This window comes from Aureobasidium subglaciale (assembly GCF_000721755.1).
Source record: "Aureobasidium subglaciale EXF-2481 unplaced genomic scaffold scaffold_14, whole genome shotgun sequence".
NCBI lineage: Eukaryota > Fungi > Ascomycota > Dothideomycetes > Dothideales > Saccotheciaceae > Aureobasidium > Aureobasidium subglaciale.
Window position 1 is genome coordinate 352,059 of NW_013566981.1, and position 18,461 is coordinate 370,519.

At 50.8% G+C, this 18,461-nt stretch overlaps 6 protein-coding genes across 6 annotated transcripts; 3 read left to right on the forward strand and 3 right to left on the reverse strand.

The window, feature by feature from the left end:
* The first annotated feature begins 577 nt into the window (after positions 1-577).
* Positions 578-3,167, forward strand: AUEXF2481DRAFT_41303 (uncharacterized protein). Its single transcript, XM_013487123.1, has one exon. It carries the CDS (start codon positions 977-979, stop codon positions 2,882-2,884), a length of 1,908 nt encoding a protein of 635 aa, XP_013342577.1. The 5' UTR covers positions 578-976; the 3' UTR covers positions 2,885-3,167.
* Positions 3,168-3,341: 174 nt separating this feature from the next.
* On the reverse strand, positions 3,342-4,287 carry AUEXF2481DRAFT_30662 (uncharacterized protein; the record flags this gene model as incomplete). Its single annotated transcript, XM_013487074.1, has 2 exons — positions 3,342-3,791; positions 3,847-4,287. 2 exons carry the CDS (start codon positions 4,285-4,287, stop codon positions 3,342-3,344), a joined length of 891 nt encoding a protein of 296 aa, XP_013342528.1.
* A 1,309-nt stretch (positions 4,288-5,596) lies between these two features.
* Positions 5,597-6,486, reverse strand: AUEXF2481DRAFT_6171 (uncharacterized protein; the record flags this gene model as incomplete). The annotated part of the gene is made up of 2 exons (XM_013487018.1): positions 5,597-6,285; positions 6,339-6,486. The coding sequence occupies 2 exons, from the start codon at positions 6,484-6,486 to the stop codon at positions 5,597-5,599; spliced, it is 837 nt and encodes a 278-aa protein (XP_013342472.1).
* A 1,176-nt stretch (positions 6,487-7,662) lies between these two features.
* Positions 7,663-10,014, forward strand: AUEXF2481DRAFT_41305 (uncharacterized protein). Its single transcript, XM_013487124.1, has 5 exons — positions 7,663-7,734; positions 7,791-8,346; positions 8,404-8,699; positions 8,749-9,183; positions 9,236-10,014. The coding sequence occupies exons 1-5, from the start codon at positions 7,693-7,695 to the stop codon at positions 9,908-9,910; spliced, it is 2,004 nt and encodes a 667-aa protein (XP_013342578.1). The 5' UTR covers positions 7,663-7,692; the 3' UTR covers positions 9,911-10,014.
* Positions 10,015-10,587: 573 nt separating this feature from the next.
* On the forward strand, positions 10,588-14,890 carry AUEXF2481DRAFT_30665 (uncharacterized protein; the record flags this gene model as incomplete). The annotated part of the gene is made up of 3 exons (XM_013487075.1): positions 10,588-10,629; positions 10,693-10,909; positions 10,974-14,890. 3 exons carry the CDS (start codon positions 10,588-10,590, stop codon positions 14,888-14,890), a joined length of 4,176 nt encoding a protein of 1,391 aa, XP_013342529.1.
* A 439-nt stretch (positions 14,891-15,329) lies between these two features.
* AUEXF2481DRAFT_6173 (uncharacterized protein) lies at positions 15,330-18,138 on the reverse strand (the record flags this gene model as incomplete). Its single annotated transcript, XM_013487019.1, has 9 exons — positions 15,330-15,960; positions 16,014-16,495; positions 16,544-16,607; positions 16,656-16,847; positions 16,902-17,699; positions 17,750-17,805; positions 17,858-17,871; positions 17,924-17,977; positions 18,030-18,138. The coding sequence occupies 9 exons, from the start codon at positions 18,136-18,138 to the stop codon at positions 15,330-15,332; spliced, it is 2,400 nt and encodes a 799-aa protein (XP_013342473.1).
* Between the last annotated feature and the right edge of the window lie 323 nt (positions 18,139-18,461).

Consider the following 18,461-nt stretch of genomic DNA (forward strand, 5'->3'; position numbering starts at 1 on the left):
TGCACGACTCTATTTGACCCAGGTAGTGATTGAACGATCGGATGTCCACCAGCGCCGAGTCACTCGCACGCTTCCATCATATCTATGCTACAACCGACCAACAGCTCTTATATTACGACTACGTAACCATTGGTTCAGATCAACACAAGAAGCTTTGGTAAACATACACAATATTTATCTGCATACTGTATATTGCTATGCAGAGTTTCATGATCTTGTCGCACTTGGCGGATCACGTACTTCTGGCGCTCCGGTCTCCCGAACGCACGTCTTGGCGCGTCCTCGAGCATAACGCGTTCTTCTAGCACAAAACTCGAATAATCTTGCATCTTGCACGTTCTGACCTTCTTCGAAAAAGTTCCTCTGCTTGATCTCATGACCATTCACCATTCTCCTCTTCAGCTCGCGTATACCAGGTCAATGCTCAGTAACGAAGACAGACCAATCATGTCCGTGAAATCCCCGTGTGCAACGGCCAACGTCTAAATGTTGCACTCGTCGAGACCCGAAAGTCCAGACTTCGGCATCAAGATGCCCTAAACCGTTACACAGAAGAAGCAGAAACACATCGGATGATCTCTTCTCCGCGACGTTTTGGACTTCTACGTTGAGCTGAACTGATCTTCTGTCTCAGCCTGACGACAAATCGTGATCTTGCGCAGCAGGACAAGAATTGGTATACGAAGTTTCTAGGCTGATGGCTGAGAGCTGTGGTCAACGGTCAGGAGACGCGTGAGTCGAGCAGCATTGGCATTCAGACAGCACCTCTCGAGTAGTGATGTTGGTTCCTGCCACTCAGTGTCATTAGGTGGTTCGAGTGCCAGCAGTTAATCAAACACTACGAGGAATTAATTGGCATCATGAGCATCTGCATGCTCTGAATATCTGAGCTATTAATGGAAGGAACGTGGACAAACGGCCTCCGGAGCTGCATGCGGAGGATCCTCGCCCTCGGCATTGGGCGAGACATTTCTCGATGCCATCTGCGAACGAGTCCAACGGTCGAACATATACACTTCTTCCAAGCAGATTCTCTGCTATACCCAGCCCCCGCCATGTCTCAGTGATCGGCCTGAGTGGTATGAGGGGCATCAAGAACAGCTGTATAAGTATCAGAAGAGATCTCACTCTTTGCCAACATCCCCATCAGCAACTCAATCCTTCGCAACAAGCACCTTCAGCACTCTCTTGCCACTCTTTCATTGACACCAACTCTTCACTCTCCTTACACCACTACCAACTTCGTCCACTTCTTGACGCAACAAGTCTTCCGCATTTCTTCCAATCATTCGACATGCGTCGCGGTATTGCAGCTTTGGCCGTCTGTGCCTCCTTTGTGAGCGCTCAGAGCACCACTTCCATCGACATTGATGCCATCTCTGTCGCTATCCCCACCACGGTCTTCAACCTTCCGGTCGTCTATGTCACCGCTGAGGACGCACCTACCGTCACAGCTACAACTCTCGCCTCCAGCGCCATTCCTTCTTCTGACCCTTCGGCTACCAACGTCTTTGACTCTCCCGCAGATGTCACTGCAGCCCTGTCTTCGGCCTCTGAGCTCGCTGCTGCCACTTCCAGCGCTGCTGTCGACAAGCGTGCCGCTTCTAGCTGTGTCCCTCAACCCACTGGTATCAATTATGCCGTCCAGCCTGACACTGCAGCTGGCTGGGTTGCTGATACTCACTTCCCATCCGTCGCCAGCGCCGCCAATGCTGCAGTCCCTGCCGGCTATGTTTCTAGTTTCGTCGGATTGAACGCCTCCAACTCCGCCGACGGCTATGCAGGTTTCACCCTGATGAGCTCGTACGACGTCGCCGGCTGCGCAGCCAAGTGCAACGCCATCTCTTCCTGCAAATCTTTCAATATCTACTTCGAGCGCGACCCTAGTGTCAACCCTGACGACACCACCTGCTCTGACCCTGCATCCTATGTGCAGGTCAAGTGCGTCTACTGGCAAGGTGCGGTCACCACTGACAACGCCAACAACTTTGGTCAGTGGCGCAATCAGTTCCAGGTCCTGATTGCTGGTAGCAACGGATACATCAACTCTGCCTACGCTGCTGCTCTTGCCTCTGGAAAGGTTCCCTCCGACGCTATTGCTCCCACTTCTCAAGAGTCTAGCTCCCAAAGCACCTACGACATCTACTCTGGCTATGACTCTAACGTCGGTGCCTACTCCAATGCCCAAGCTTCCAAGTCTTACCAGGACTGTGAGACTGCTTGCGATGCTGACTCTTCTTGTAATGCCTTCACCTATGTCGGTGGTGCCAATGGTGTGGGCAGCGGCACTTGCTGGTTGAAGCAGAAGCTCGGTAAGCCCACCTCTGCTGGTACCAACGTCGTCACTGGCAGCAAGACCGGCAAGATCAACGTCCTGACTGTTATCTCCGCATTCTACGATGACCTCGACGTAACCAACACTGTCAAGGGCTTCAAGTCTGGTAACAACATCAACATCAACACTGCCAACATGGTCAGCCAATTTGGTAGCGATCCATACAGCGGACAGCAGAAGGCTTTGTCTATCCTGTTCTCGAACGGCACCGCAACTCGTGTCTTCATCGCCACCGATAACACCGGTTCCTACACTCTTGCTCCCGGAGGCTCCAACGCTGCTCCCAACGTCGTCGACACCAACGTCGCTCCCAACACTGCCTCTTCATCCATCTTCTCCATCGTCTATGGCAAGGCCCAACTCACCAGCCAGAGCACCTACAACACATACAATGGCTACTTGTCTGCTCACAACCAATTCTACATTGGTAACGGCGAGATGGGCGTTGACACCTGGCCTGGAGTCCGCAAGACTGGTATCTTCTGGTACACCACTGGTGGCTCGATTGTTGCCAAGGCTTTCAGAGAGTACGGCTACTACACTTTCTAAGCAACTACATATCTTGGAGTTGTCAAGTGAGCTCTTTAGCTCGGGGAATATTTCCTCTGTTGGTTTGCTTTTTCTCTGTTCGTTCCGTCTGGTTATGTTCTCACTTCAAGCAACAATCTCACCAAAAATATCTGCTTTCGGTTCTTGACTTATCATCAGCACGAGTGTTAGCGAGTCGGGGGCAATTGGCGGTGATTATGTTTCATCGTTTCTGCATGTTTCAATTTTTGTATATATCTTTGCCTTACCTGTATATATCTCATCAAGGCTTTTCACCAACAACACATCTCTCACAATAATGGTATCCGGTGATCTGATCTTTATGTAACTCACGAGATCGAGTATAGGCTCAGTACACTTGGAGCTGGGACGCGAAGTAAGGAGTTTGAAGATTACCCATTCTCCTGCAAAGGAAAACAAGACCATCGGAACACACCAAGAGATCACAACTCCAGGTCTACTTGACACCGTTCTTGACCATACGCTCAAAGCACTTCCCATAAGCATCATGGATTTCCGGCATCTCAACTCCAAACTCCCTCATCTTTTCCACCAACTTCTTAGTATCCAGCTCACAATTACTCCTTCCAGCTTTGATAACCTGACTCTGCTGCTCCAGCGTAAAGTTTTTCCATCTAAATCCTGGTCTGACAATTCTCTCAAACAGAGTAAGAACTTCGTTGTGTGAAATGGTACCAGGGTTTGTGAAGTTGTAGACACCGGTTTCCTTGGCTGAGGCGAGGATGATAGCGCAGGGGAGGAGGTCGTGAAGGATGGTGTTGGAGTTTGGAATGTCGACGACGTGGGAGTAGGAGGAGATTTTCGTGACGAAGTTGCGGGGATGGAGGTCGTCGGAGACGGGCATGCGGAGGCGGAGACAGAGAACGTTTGTGTACTTCATCATGATCTGTGTTACTTGTGAGCTTGATCTTCTAGTAGAGTGAGCGATGTAGAAGACTTACCTCTTCGACCTTGGACTTTGTGGCTGAGTAGAAGGAGCCAGAGAAGTTTGCTGGGTCGGTCTCGAGGAAGCCTGGTCCACCCATCGGGTGTGCCTCATCGTAGGCGTAGATGCAGCCGGTAGCAAACACAGTGATATGTATGCCACGTTGATCACATACATCAGCTAAGTTGAGAGTGCCAATGACATTGCTGCGAATGGTTGCAGCTTTGTTGTCTTCGCACCAATCAACGTTGGGGCGACCGGTGCAACCTGCACAGTTCATGACATGAGTAGGTTTGACTCTATCGAGCTCAGCCATGACAGCTTCTCTGTTCTCCATGCGGACTGTGGTAGTATAGACGGTCTGGCCTTGGTCTTTGAGAATGGTCTCGAGATGACCAGCCACCCAGCCGTTGCCGCCCCAGATAAGGAATGTGTTTTGTTGACTAGAAGAAGGCATGATGTGAAGATGAACTACGGATGGGGGGAAAGGATATTGGGGAGGAAAGAAGCAAAGACGAGTCGAGCATCGAGGTATATGGAGGGATGTCAAACGCAAGGAGAAGCTACAAAGGCTCGGACGCCATGGAAGCAAGGGGTTAAACCCGGCAGCCGACATGGAACTTGAAGCTCAGCACTGTAGTATTGCTACCTTATATACGAGACAAGATGTTTGAAGGGATCGATTTGAGAAAACACTTGCGAGCATAAGCAGAATTTGGTAGTATTAGATGACTGTAGAGACTGGCAGGAGAGAATTGGAACCGTGAAAGAAGAGACAGCGAGGAGACATCAGACCACCCAAAGCCACGCCCCAGTCTGCGAATGCAGTGAGGTTCGGGGCAAGTGTGGAAGGAGTCTGGTCGTCGGCGACAAGATGGATCTGATCCCTCGCGCTGGCCCACTGAGCCTCGGACTCAGTGGTGAGTGGTGGTACGGTTTGATTTTCAGTCATGTTGACTCAGGCTGATGACTTATGAAGCGTCGGTGATGGACTCAAAGTGCTGAGATGCTAGATGTCATTGAGTTGTGAAACTCCTTCTTATACCGTTGTCTCTCCAAACTGGTCTGTCGTCTTGACGAGCTTCGATCTATAGGCGAGCTCAGCTGAAATGCTCTATGATTCAGCTGGACATTGATATTTGTCTTGAGAGAACTTGCGGACTATGGGAAGTAACTTCGGATGTCACAAGAGACTCGGTGATACCGTGAAGCGATCTTGGATGCGCTGCATCGTATTCGTGTACACCGAACAGTGGATAACATCATATAATGGCAAAGTCCACTGTCACTCAGCTACACAAGCTTTAGCGAGCAAAAAAGTCAAGGTGTGGAGCTGTGGTATGTCTGGCTTGTAGTAGGCGCGTAAAGACATGTGGCGCTCGATTAGGTGGCTGCTAAGACGACCGTCTTCGCTGGTGCAGAGACTGGCGATCGTGACCAACTCTTCAGTGCCACACGCCGTGATATGGTACGCCACTTGTGGACTACAGAAGGTCGTACTTCATCGCACTCAGACGAATGCTGAGGACGTTGCCTAGGTCTGAAACCGGATTAGAGAAGAACATGTATATTTGTATACTTTTTCCCGATCATTGTCCGAAGTGGGCAGCTAATACGGGATTTTACTCTACAGCCGAGCTCCTGTACACTCCTCGATTGGTCAACTTTAAATCTTCTCAGTACTGATGTCTTGGTATCTTGGACGACTGGTGCTTTCATCGAAGCTGAGACATCTGCAGAATCCGTCGCGACTGCCTCGCGTAGCCTCAGACTGAAGTTTGGAGGGGTACCAGTACTCTCAACGGCATCCAACCTTGAAGCGCGGGTCCTCCTCTCAGCAAAGCCCTGATCTCTGACGGATGAATCCAGAAGAAAACAAGCATTGTTCCCAACATCAACACAGCATCGAACACGTACAGAGTCCACTCGTGCTCGACTATATACCCGCTGCTACCTCCTTGTATGTACTCAATCAGGCGATAGAGCGATCTGACCAAGATCATCACACTACCAGCATACAGCGCATATAAATGCTTCTTCCAAGGCAACGGGATAGCCATGACTTTTACAGTCGGGCTCGCATTCATGCGGCGGTGAAAGATCCCACTCGACACCATGAAGAAGCCAAAGAAGAGCAGCTGTAACACCAAACCACCGATGATGATCTTGTTACCTGACTGACTGCCTGAAGCCAGCATGCCGCCACCACCACTCTGCGTTAGAAAAGATATGACATCTCCAGCAACAAAGATCTTGGTCAACTTTTTTCTGCCGATGATGGAGCGAGATTCTCCTTCTGTGAGATCTAGAATGCGGCCGAGCTCCATATATATGCTTGCTGCGAAGAGGGTAGGTGCCAGAAGTAAGAAGAGAGATTGGAGAATGTATGGCATCAAGGTATAATCGGGATGCTGGCCAGCAGAGTTTGCCCTAGCAGCATAGCCTATGATCTCGACTATTGGCATGTTAGTGTGAGCTCGAAGCCAACGTTGATGGAGTAGGTCGTACAGAGGCCGCCTAGCACGAACGGTATGAAGAACCAGGTTCGTGTGCGGAAAAGTTGCCATACGTGTATGAGGGTGATGATGACAAAGACTAGGCAAAATATGATCGCGGCTGCTTTTGAAGGGATGTATTCGTAGTATGCGAAAGCCATAGCTGATATGGAGGTCTGAGGCAACCAAAGCGGGATGTCGCAGAGGACGGTTGCAATGAAGTGGATTGATAGTGATGAGTGTAGGAAAGGAAGTGTGCAGCAAGGACTTTGAGGAGTGCGGGCAGTGGACATATCAACAAAGCTACAGTGGAGACAAGAACGTCGAAAGATACGCTCAACACGATGACAGGCTGTGCAAACAAACCGCACAGCCCTGGACCTAGTTTGGGAAGTACGCTACCCAACAGCTGCTTCTCAGATTGATCGTTTACCATTGGGTCCGATACGGCGTACAGAACCTGAAACACGAGATGCTATAGGGCTGAAGACCGCTCCATCTTGTAAGTCAAGGGAGAACTCAATTGTAAACCATGGGCTGATTTGTTGTCGACTGAAATTGCTTACGCCTACATGGAGTCGTCCGAATTGCTAGGAGTAACGCATGGAAGTATGTGAGACCACAAGATTGAATCAGAAGCCGGGAGGAAGCAGGATTGGAAGTCGCCGATCGTATTGACCGTATGCGTAGATCCGGGGGGCCGTTGACGAAGAAAATGGAAGTTTTCTTTCGCGTTTCCATGCACACTAAATTGTGATTCTGTTGGCAAAGTGGGCCTCTGATATTCTGCTTACTCTTTGATGGCCGAGCAATTTCAGTTGACAAATTCTCTTTGATGGCCCAGTATGAAGAGATATTGACTTCGCATCGACAGAAGAGCAATATCGATATGAGCCTTCCCTACCAGGTGTCACCAGGCAATAGATTCACAAGATACAGCGTGGCCACAGAATCGAGACTGTACTTTGTTCGATGAGCGAGCATAGTGGGCGGCAGAGCTCGGTGACTGTAGCTCTTGTAGCAGCTTCTCTGTCTGAGTCAACTTCCATCTGACTGCCGTCAACTGTTGGAGGCTTTGCAATATACTTGAGAAGCCGTCAAACGGGCGCAGAATGAAGACCAGTGGACTTGGAGACGGAGACGAGCACGGCACTGAGGCAGTGGAAGACGAGCAGTTGTACCGATGCGGTCTCAGCCGCGCCAAGACATGACGATTCAGGCTCCACTTTTCTCTTTCGCGATTGTCTTTTGGAGGTCGTGAGTCGCGACCGTCTTCACCAAATCACATATCTTGTCTTGCTACAATACTCTGCTGTCGAGACAGAGTTCTATGGAGAGAAGAATTGATACGCATTGAACCGTCCTCGATGTCTGGCCCCGAAACACCGCGCTCGTTCCTGCAGAAAGCCGTCAGTTCAATGTAACACACGTAATACGGTGAGTCTGGACTGACGGCCTTTCGCAGTGTGAGAACTGTCGCCTCAGGAAGATCAAATGTGACAAGCAAATTCCTTGCGCTAGTTGCCAGACATTGGGTATCTCTTGTCAAGCTGCTGCCACGCGTGCTGCAGAGCATAGACCCCGCATTGTCGTGACTAGCCAGTATGAACGACAAATTGCCTTAATCCAAGAACGACTTCAAGGGATTGAGAACAGTCTGAGGCAATTGTCGCATGGCTCTGGAGCTTCGACTCCGAGACTTGGATCTCACGGGACAGAGCCTGTGAACGGCGCCGCTCAATCGGACAAGTCTATCACGATTTACGAGGGAGAGTCATCTTTCGGCAATTCGACTATCCAGGCAGGTCAACTTGCTGATGTCACCGCGACGGTGGCCGACGGACCGGCATCGACCGAGTTGTTCGGTGCGCTGTCATTACTCAAGGACAGTTTGAAGCGACATGAAGCCTTGTCGCGGACTCACGAAACTCACCTCAATACAAGGGTGAAGCCTAGTGCTGTGGTGCAATACGAGCTTCCACCGGCTCCGCTGGTCATCGCCCTGATAAACAGAGCCAAAGGTAGGCTGTAGTAGAGGTCTCGATTGGCCGAATCTGAGGCTAATCCTAGCTTCACAGCGCATCCATCCTTGTCTTTGGTTGCATTCTCGTATCGAGGAGTGTCACAGCTGGAAGCATTATGTCAAAAAGCCTACTTTCCTCTGGAACCACCATCAGCAGGATCTATGATATTCTTTTACGGCTTCCTGTACTTGGTGATAAGAGATTACTGGAGTCAACAAGATCCGATACTCGAAGGATACGACGCACAGTCAATTATTGATCTCTGCGAGACAAGGTTTTGTGCTGGACTTGAGAGGTTCGAGACTTTGACAGTGCCTGTGCTACCACATATACAAGCACTCATGATTGGCGTAAGCCCGTATTCTCGTGTGGATGCCTTCAATGCTGACCAATTTGCAGGCTATCAAGGCTCAGGAAGAATGCAAATTGTCTCTCTCGTGGACATTTATGTCAGCTGCGGCCACAATGTGCCATACACTCGGCTTCCACCGCAAGTCCTCGCTGATCCACGAAGACCCAGAAACCGCAGATGTCAAGCGCCACCTGTTCTGGCAGCTTTACATGCTCGACAAGAATCTTTCCCTGAACTTGGGACGTGGTTCCAACTTCCCAGATTCGGATATCGATGCTGAATTTTTTGCTCCGTCATCTAATCCTGCACAACGACCTTGGGACTTGATGTCTCTTGCAACAATCTTGTTTGCAAAACTTCAGGGACAAGTCTACGATAGACTTTATTCGGCTTCAGCTATCAACTCATCAGTAGAGGCCCGCACTCGTGCCATTGACGAGTTGTCGTATGAAATCAACGCTCTTCGGAATCAGCTTCTTTCTGTGAGTGTCATCATGGGCTTGTCATTTATCGCAAAGACTGACAACAACACAGATTGACTTTACCGGCGCCTACTACCAAGAACGCCTTTTAGGAATGGCTCAAGCCGCCGACTTTGTCTGCTATTCCGTACTCACAATCATCTACCGCGCCCAACCACTCACAAGCAGCACAACCGAGATCAGTCCCAAATGCTACGAAGCCGCAAGACTGGCCCTCGACAACCATCTCCGCTGTTTCGCAAACTTCAGCAATCGATCTGTGGACCAACAGGCTGAATACGTGAACTGGATTTTGCTTTACCCATCTTTCACACCGTTCACGGTGGTCTTCATTCATGCTATTGCTACCACTGATACGGAGGAGTTGCAGCTCTTGCAGGAGACTGTGCGCAGTCTTGAGCATGTCAGTGTACTTTCACCGGCAGCTCGTCGTCTGCATGATGTTTGCGCCGCTTTTGGGAAAGTGGCTGCTGCTTTTATTACTTCTCAACGAACGCTCAGTGGCTGGCATTGTCGCAACGATGGAACACTATCACTGCCATCAGCGGAGACAAACTACCAACCCGATATGGCTGCTTCAATCACGGATCAAGGACAAGATCAGGACGCGTTATCAGCTTTTCTGTGCTCTTTGGCTGGGCAAAATCGACCGTTGACGGATTTCTTGCATATGGATCTATTGGATGCTGAGTTTGGGATGGGAGAGTTATTTCCGACTTCGCAATGAGGAACAGATTGAAGTTTTGAACAAACGAGGTGGTATCGCGTATCTGTAATATAAAGAGCCAATCGCAGTATACATTTGGGATGCATACACGATCAGCAAGTTCATGTCCGGTAAAGTGACGGCTATCTACGCCACTGTCCTAAATTAGTTACTTACCAGTCTGATGCTGACTCTGTTGAAATCCAGATATGATATGAAGACGCACTACGATCTGGTCCGCAAACATGCCAATCCTCACAACAGACGGAGAGGAGTCGAGGGGAATTTGGATGAAGCGGAAATGAGGGACGAACCAAGATTCGTACAAGGGTCATGCGACAATGTGCCGAAACGGCAAGAGCAGCCGAGTCGTGGTCATCGAGCATCAGAGTGGTCTACAACGACAAAACGGCGCAAGAAGACGACATGCACAACAGAATGGGAAGAGATATGCTTGATGAGCAGAAAGGTAGACGGAAACAATGGTATACAGGAAAACTGGGCCATGGAGGGTTGCAAATGCACACGTTCGGCGATGCCGAGATGCAAGAAGTTGTAGACGACCCCCACAAATGAGGCTCGAGCTTTGGCGGGACTTGGCCTCGGAGATAATCCATGACCTTGACGGTTTGTGACCTCTGGATCGTCGCGACAAACGAGAAACCCAAGCAGCGCGTGTCGCTGGTGGTGACAATGTCATGGACTTTCTCAAATCGTGCTGGACCAATCTACAGGCTGTAGTAAGTCTCGCCTCGCCTCGCAATACTCGGGGGAAAGCAGGAGGGCTGACTCGGACACGTTAGGATGGCTACTCCCACATCGACTACCTTATCTACCAACATCAAGACGCGATCCAAGGCCAAAAGAGCGAGTGGGACGATCAAGAGCAGCGAGATGAACTTCTCCTCAGCTTGCGACAAAAGAAGGTCTTGGTGCAGACGGCGGTGCTGCAGAAGAAGGTCTGCGTCTTCGGAGGCTTCATCACGGCAGATGAACACATGAAAGAGCTGGGATGGCAGGGTGAGACAGCGCTCCGAGGCGACACACAAGCTGCATGTTCCTGACACTAACAAGCGACATGTAGTGCATCAACGAGGTCGACTCGAGGCGGCCGTCATGACACGCGCCAACAACGATGCCAAGATTGTCATGCAGAACCAACAGATCTTCAGCATGTTCCTCATCGCCGTCGAGGCTTCGCTGTCAATGTCTCTTTCTTCGGCATGTGGCGCAGTTCGCGTCGGTCATTTGGCGTGGATCGTGCCGACCGAAGGCGACTACCACCTCTTGTCGCTCCGCGTGCAGATGACGGCTCAGGGCACCCTCGCTCTTCTGCCACACGCCACCAACACTGGTCTATCCACAGCTAGCGGAACCGACGGCGCCAACATCATACTCGCTCCTTCGGGCACCCTTGCCACTGTCGCACACTCGCTCTCAACCACCTCGAACGACGACGCTCCTCCGTTACAAGCCCGTCGGGAAGCGCGTATGCGGCTCAGTCGCCGCGCAAAACATGACAATTGGAAGGCCTCAGCCGCGACGAAGCTACAAAGGTCGAGTCTGCCGCACGACGACTCTTGGTTGAGAGTCAGCGTACCTTCTTCCACTTCTCAAGACCAGCTTGAATGTCTTTGGCCTGGCCCGTTATGTTTGGAAATCCCTTCGCGACAACAGCCACCTACACTTGGTCGTACGAGCAGCGTATCCTGGTTCGACTCGAGAGACCCATACACGAATCCTTTGAGCACGGCCGAATCCTGGTTCCTGGGACACGAAGAACGTGCTGATTTGGAGAGAAAGACGCGACAAGCTGAGAAGGATAAAGAAGCTGCTACTAACAATCCGCCAGAGGAGACGATACCCGATCATCTCTCAGTCACGTCGCCTGTATACTCGCGGAGCTTACAGGACCACATCAATGTCAACGGCATATATCCGACCCCTCCAGATGCTGTGCCACCTATCATCTGCTCGGATCCATCTATACCCAACGTCATAGTTTCTGATGATATCATCGACCCGTTGCCTGGTTTGCCTGAGGATAACCACGACCAAGCAAATGAGCATCGGATACAGGACACGAGAAGGAGCAGCAATGCCTCGGATGTTGACCTGGATACTCAACACTATCGCAAAGGAAGCACTGATGACTTGTTTGGAGATGTGGATGAAGAAATGTTCGGCAACCCTGACGTTACAGATGCGGACTTTAACTTCTTTGACGACCCTGGAGCTGACCGTAGTGTGGCCAATATAACTGGACCTACCGAGGAGATGGAGGACGCAGTACCGGAAGTTGAGCCGAAAACCGAACCTGCCCTCGAACATCCTCTGCCAATGAGTCTGGAAACGGAAGAGACTGTCCCGCAGGAATCTGTCAAGACCGCGGAAACACAAGAGCAGGGAATCAAACTTGAGCATGTGGCCGAAGCAGTTGCATCTACTCCACCCCTGAGTCCACTGAAGATCAAGGAGAGACTTTTGCCGGCTGCGGAAGAACATAAAGTTCCCAGACTGCGACGAGACAGCACTTTTGTGCCTGTGGTCTTCAGAGGCGATGTGAACAACTTCGACGCTAAATATCGAAATCTTGGTAAATTCGACAGCAAGCTCGAAAAGAAGCCTGACAACACCAACCGGTCTAACAGCATCGCACTCCCGGAGAAGCCACCCAAAACACCCCAATTCAAGTCCTTGTCTCAGAGACGTGCGATTGCTGATGCCAAATTCACGCCTCAGGTGGATGATATGTCGCAGGAAGACTCTGAGTTCGAAACTAGCCAGGACTCTGATTCGGACAGCATGTCGTCTGTTCAGGGGAGTCTGCGATCACTGGACATCAGGAAACGGAAGCGAGGATCTGCAGAGGAAGGTCCGACCCCGAGATTGCTTGCCGAGTCTGTCATGGATAGTGATGTGGAGAGCGTGATGTCTGACGCGACTGCCTTGGCAGATCCTGAACCTGTCATTGACCAGCTGGTCACGGCAAAAGAGTCTCAGAATCGTACCACGGAGCTTCATTACAGATTTTTGGATAATCTTGCGATATGGAGGACACCGTCAAAGACTTTGTCGTCAAGTCAGGATTACAATATTTGGCCAGTTCTTGACTTTACCGCTGATGATCTTGTCGATATCGCGCAGCTTACGGCTGAGCAGAGTACCTTTCTCGGATCTTCAGGGCTCGAGAATACCCCACCTCCTACAGTATCCTCGCCTATCTACTCAGCAGCTCAAGACGCTCTGAGAAATGTCTTTGAGAAGGCGCAAGACTGCGATTTTGCCAAAGTCGGTACATTTGCTGCCATTCATACCGAGCAGGCCATCGCGGCCGCTGCCAAGAGTCAGCAACGTCCCATGCCTCGAAGACCTCCTGGCACTACGAACGCCATCATCACAATGCCGATACCTCCTGTTCACGTTCGTCGAGCAGGGCAAGGATGGGAACTTCAGCCTACAGCAGTCAACTTCTGGGACGCACTAGGTCTGGAGCCGGCGCATGGACCAAAAGACGTTGCGGCTTTTGCTCTCTACCCCGATACTGGTGTTATGAGCGAGGCTGTCTTTGACTTTATGCAAGATATCCGTTTGGCTTATGAGAGTCGTAAGCTCGGCAAACACTTCATTGGTGGTGAGACTGTTGAGCATGAAGATGGGCTTATGCCATACCGATCGCATGGAGAAGCGTCTGTCGTCCACATACTGCAGGGCATACAAACAGCTTGCAACACACTTGGTGACTTGTTACATGACGCCGAGCTTGAAGACACTATCATTATCTACATGATCAATCCATTCGAGGACGAGGCAATGATCAAATATCTATGCGGCTGCTTCCAAGCAATGCTCATAGCCTATTCCTCCGACCGCGAGGATCCACCACCACTTATTCTGCAAATCGTCCCGATCAGCCGCATCGCAAGTCCGACCGCAATGATTGTCCCAGACTTGACATATCTCAACTCGTTGGCATCTTTCATCTACGACAGAGTACCCCTGGACACCAACGACCACAATCATTCCTGGCCACTGAACCCATCCCCCAGCATCCACCTTGCGACACCTCAAAGTCGCAAAGTCAATTTCACCCTCTCCGACCGCATACCAAAGACCCTTCTCGAGGAAGCTGGGATCCTACATGTTGCCTACGCTGTAAATGCCGATCACAGCTGGCTCAGCGCAGCATGGACAGACAATACAGGAAACCAGTCCTACAAAGCAGCTTACTGTCTCAGCAACACCGATGGCCGTTTGATCCTCACAGAAGTACGGGATACCACTCTCTCTCTCGCGGGAAACTCACCTCATCGCATCTTCGTCGCTCGTGCAGGCATAATGCGCGATTGGGAAAAGAGGATTTGGCGAGAACGGCCGTCGGAGAATTGGAGCATCGCACTACTCGACGTGGACGTGAACCCCGCCCTACAAGTCTGCGCAAACCCAGAAAGCAATGGAGGATTGGGAAATCCCTTCATGACCCCGGCAGCCACACCCCAAGCCTCGACCTTTACATCCCCAGAAACCGGCCCTCAGCCCTCTACCCCAGCAGAAGCAACACCTTCAACCCAGCAAGAAATTCTACAAGCTCCGCATCCTCCTCCTCCTCCTGATCCTGATGCTGATGCTTTTCTTATGGATATCACGGATGAGACGTATACCCTTCTTCTGCCCTTTTCATGCACGAAGAATACCATGCTGCAACGTCCTCTTGCTTGTAGTCTGCTATTGAAACGTGGCGACGGAGATGGCGTTGCTAATTTGCCAGCGCTGGCTGTGGATCTTATGGATGTCATGCCTCCTCGTATCCCAGAGGGTCAGGTTTCTTGGCTCACGCAGAGGGCGCCGGAGACGGTCTTGAGGGAGACCATGTTGGCGTTTCGTGGTCTTGGGTTACTTGGCCGGGTCAGAGGGGTTCCTGGGTGTGACAAGGGGAATGTGCCGTGGCATTTGGGGGTGGCGGTTTGTGGTGCCGATGCTTTGCAGGGGTTTTTGGAGTAGTACGCGTGTTTTTTTTTTCCAGAGCAGGACTATGTGTAGATATTTGGATAGATGGAATATGTGTTCATGATTCGTCACTTTGTATGCAATCTATCAGACAATTTTCAAGAGAGGGGAGGTGTGGTCTGGTATAACCGTCATATGAGATGCGATGACCTTGATCAAGCTATCACATCGCAAGACGGTACATCTTCTGCTCGACATATGGCTCGTAGTCCACGGAATGATGCCGAGTAGCGCTTGCCTTGCAGTAGCCTTGGCCAAAGCGCAAATTATGAAGAGAGAGTGACCAAACATTGTACGTCCTCATTGACAAGGCTGAACGTGACAATCCTGCCAGACATGCCAAGCTTCATATGGTCAAGATGCAGTAAGGCATCAAGAGACGCGCCGCTTTGCTTTGGACTGACTGGCATGTCGAAGTGATGAATGACTAGCGCTATTGTGGCTGATACTGCCATCCCTGGTCGCCACCACTTTGGTAGTTCAAGCTGGATAGCCAGTCGAGCTCATTATACGCGAAGCCGGTACCAGTATTATCGAACATGTCAGTATCTGCCGCAGGAATATCCCACATCATGTCATCGAACCAGAAGTTGTTCATGGCAGCCGCTCCGTTGGGTGACAGACCCCAGATATCTTCTGTCAGTAGATCTGAAGTCGCTACAGATGTTTGAGGGTGATCTAGAGTATTCTCGTTGACGTCTTTATTGGTGGCGACTGAATCGAGGTTTTGATGCTGATTCGTAGCTCGCAGAAACTGATCTTGAGCGGAGAAGCGACTTCGGAAGTCTTGGTCGGCGAGATGCTTGCTTGCTTCATAGAGTCGGGATACGACATCTCGTGATTTTTTGGCTGTTGTAGACCAACGAGTCATCCTTTCAAAGTATTGTAGTGCTTGCTCGATCTGAGTCTGCCATTCCTGCAAGCCTGTTTGGTCACGAGTCCTGGCCTTGTCACTGGCTTTTTCTCTGCCATCAGTCTCGCTTTGCGTCTCCTCCATAGGCCGAGGTTGTGATTTGCCCAAGGACGAGAAGGCGCACACAAGCGGAACCATGACTGCTTGATACCTATGATATCGTCAGTGGCAAAATCTGAGGACATCGGTCGTGGAGGAACTCACATGAACCAGACTCCATTCCAGCCAGCAAGCAGGTCTTCCGGACACATGCTACTGATATCTGATATTGTTCGGGCCGCGACAGCCCTGCAACGACCTACACCGACCTTCTCCTCTGCAGACAGTGTGGCATCACTTCCACTGCGCAAAGCCGTAGCCAGAAGATAAGGTCGATGCAACAAGAGTCTGAGATTTTGATACCTCCAATGCATGATCATACTTGTTGTCCTGAGAATGCCCGCCGTATCTGATTGACTCTTCGATGATTGCTGGCTGTTGCCATTTGTAGAAGCATCGAGCTTCAAAGAAGCCGGTAGATCGGTGTGCCACTGCAGTAGTTCTCTATCCAGTCTATTGAGCTCATCAAATGGCAAAATTGGCGTAGCACACAGTGCATCCTGAATCTGAGTAGCGATCCTGCAAAATTGAACGTTGTATACAAGAGGTAGGAACTTGGCTGTCTCGGGATCCTGAGCATCTGGCACCTACTATACGTCAGCTATGGGGACCGTATCTCGAGAGACACTACCCACATTCGGAACTCTGACTGTGATGCCTTTGCTTGGTTGTCCCAGCGACGGTCTTCCAGTTGTTGTGCTAGCGTTGTGTCAGAGAGGATGTACGTCACGTTTATGATCGACTCACTTCGCCCATGTGTCCAGAACGTATAAACTCCACCACGTCCGTCGTCTGACGTCTGCAGACGTCGCTTTGGTGGTCACTATACCGTCAGGGCTCGCGTCTGTGTACTCCCGATGCAAACCTAATACTGTGGCTTGGCGCAGTGTTGCACCCATAAGGTTGTTCGCCAGATTAGGTCTGCTGACATAATGGAGACTAGAATTGTCAGTAGCCATCTCGCAGTGTCACGGAGTCTTGCTTGAAGCTTACTAGTAGCCACTGAGAAGACCCAAGGCTTGCACGACGAGGGTGTTGCCGCTTCCAAGGCTGTCCAAGTCCAGCAGTTGCATAGCTCGTTGATAGTATGCTTCATGCGCATTGCTGGTACATTCTGAGGACATGACAGAACCCAAGGCCAGTACTGTGTTCAGTAAGGCCAGCCAGGCAGAGTCTCTACGCTCACCATAAAGCCATATTTGCCAGAACTGCTGCTCGTCGAGCATGGGCATGAGTGGATGGACTTTACTGAAATATGTTTCAATCAAGACATGTCCAACATCGGCAGGTGGTGTATACATCGGGTCCAAATTTTCCAAATCGAGGGATGGTGAGCCTGTCCGGCTGGGCAGAGCCGTTTCGGGTTGGCCTAACGCTAACAGTCTCCGCGTCGCAGGAGCTACCCTGCATATGACCTTCAGCGCAGCTGTGATTGATGAGACGCCTACATAAGAAGATGGCCTATCCAGGGATAGCGAAAGACCGTTGACATCGTCGGAGATACCCTGTACCCTGGCTTGATGACGAGTAGCCTCATCGGCCACCGGATCTTGTTCCGGCGCTTGTATCAGCGTTTCCAGGCTATCAGCTCCTTCCGACTCCAGAGTTGAAGTTGGTGAGCCCAGTTCTAATGTTCGAGTGCTCGAGTCGGTCGCTGGCGGCGGTGCATCTAATGCGGCAACGAGATCATCTTTGGAAAGTGAAGCCAATTGCTCGATGTCTCTGCCAGGGAAGAGACGTTGAAAGACCAGGCGGTATCGCTCGACCGAGGCTGCCAGATCCTCGACTAATCTTCTACATGTCAGATATCATGGATTCTGCCATTTTTGCACTGGGCTTACTTCTTGGATGGCACGACCCGAGGAGGCGGCTTCGAGTACACACAAGCATCTGCTTGCTGTCAGAAGTTATCAGCTTTCGACTCGACACTGAGATGGGAGTGATCATACCTGATAGTACACACCTGTAATCAACTCAGCAAGCGTTCAGAACCTGTGAAGATGAGCATTACTCACATTGGCCGCAGGGTGTGGCCCCATCGCAGCGAATTTTTCTCCGCCTGCAGGATCCTGTACGTCCATTAGCAGCTTCCCAAAGAAGACTACAGAGGTGTCCCAATACCGCAAGCATTACTCGTCGTGATGCGACGTGTTCCCGATGGTCGTGATGATTTTGCGGATGCCGTGGTCTCCTCGCTCGACGCTTTGGTGGCCTGGAATGAATGAAACATGGAGGCGGGGTAAGTTTCTAGTGTCAATTCCGGTGACGTCTGAAAACTAAGGAAGGTGCGGGCAACAGATTGCCCTCAAATGATATACTCATCGAATCGATGTCGTCAGGGGAGTGGAAACAATTTTCTTGGGGCACAACAGCTTCTTATAAGCAGGGCATGGTAATTAACCTTTCTCTTGATCGTCCCTGCCGTACGTGCGGCGTTGAACGTCTGTGGAGTACCCAGCCCTCTCCACTCTTGAATTAAGACTACACATCGAGAGCATGCAAATACTCTCAACACGGCGAAACAAGCCGATCCTTGTGCCGGATCAACCTATG

Bases quoted from the DNA above. Each gene is read 5' to 3' on its own strand.
- AUEXF2481DRAFT_41305 (XM_013487124.1), top strand. From the start codon at position 7,693: ATGTCTGGCCCCGAAACACCGCGCTCGTTCCTGCAGAAAGCC. The intron at 7,735-7,790 runs GTCAGTTCAATG...GGCCTTTCGCAG, and splicing joins GCTCGTTCCTGCAGAAAGCC to TGTGAGAACTGTCGCCTCAG. The intron at 8,700-8,748 runs GTAAGCCCGTAT...ACCAATTTGCAG, and splicing joins TACAAGCACTCATGATTGGC to GCTATCAAGGCTCAGGAAGA.
- AUEXF2481DRAFT_41303 (XM_013487123.1), top strand. From the start codon at position 977: ATGCCATCTGCGAACGAGTCCAACGGTCGAACATATACACTTCTTCCA.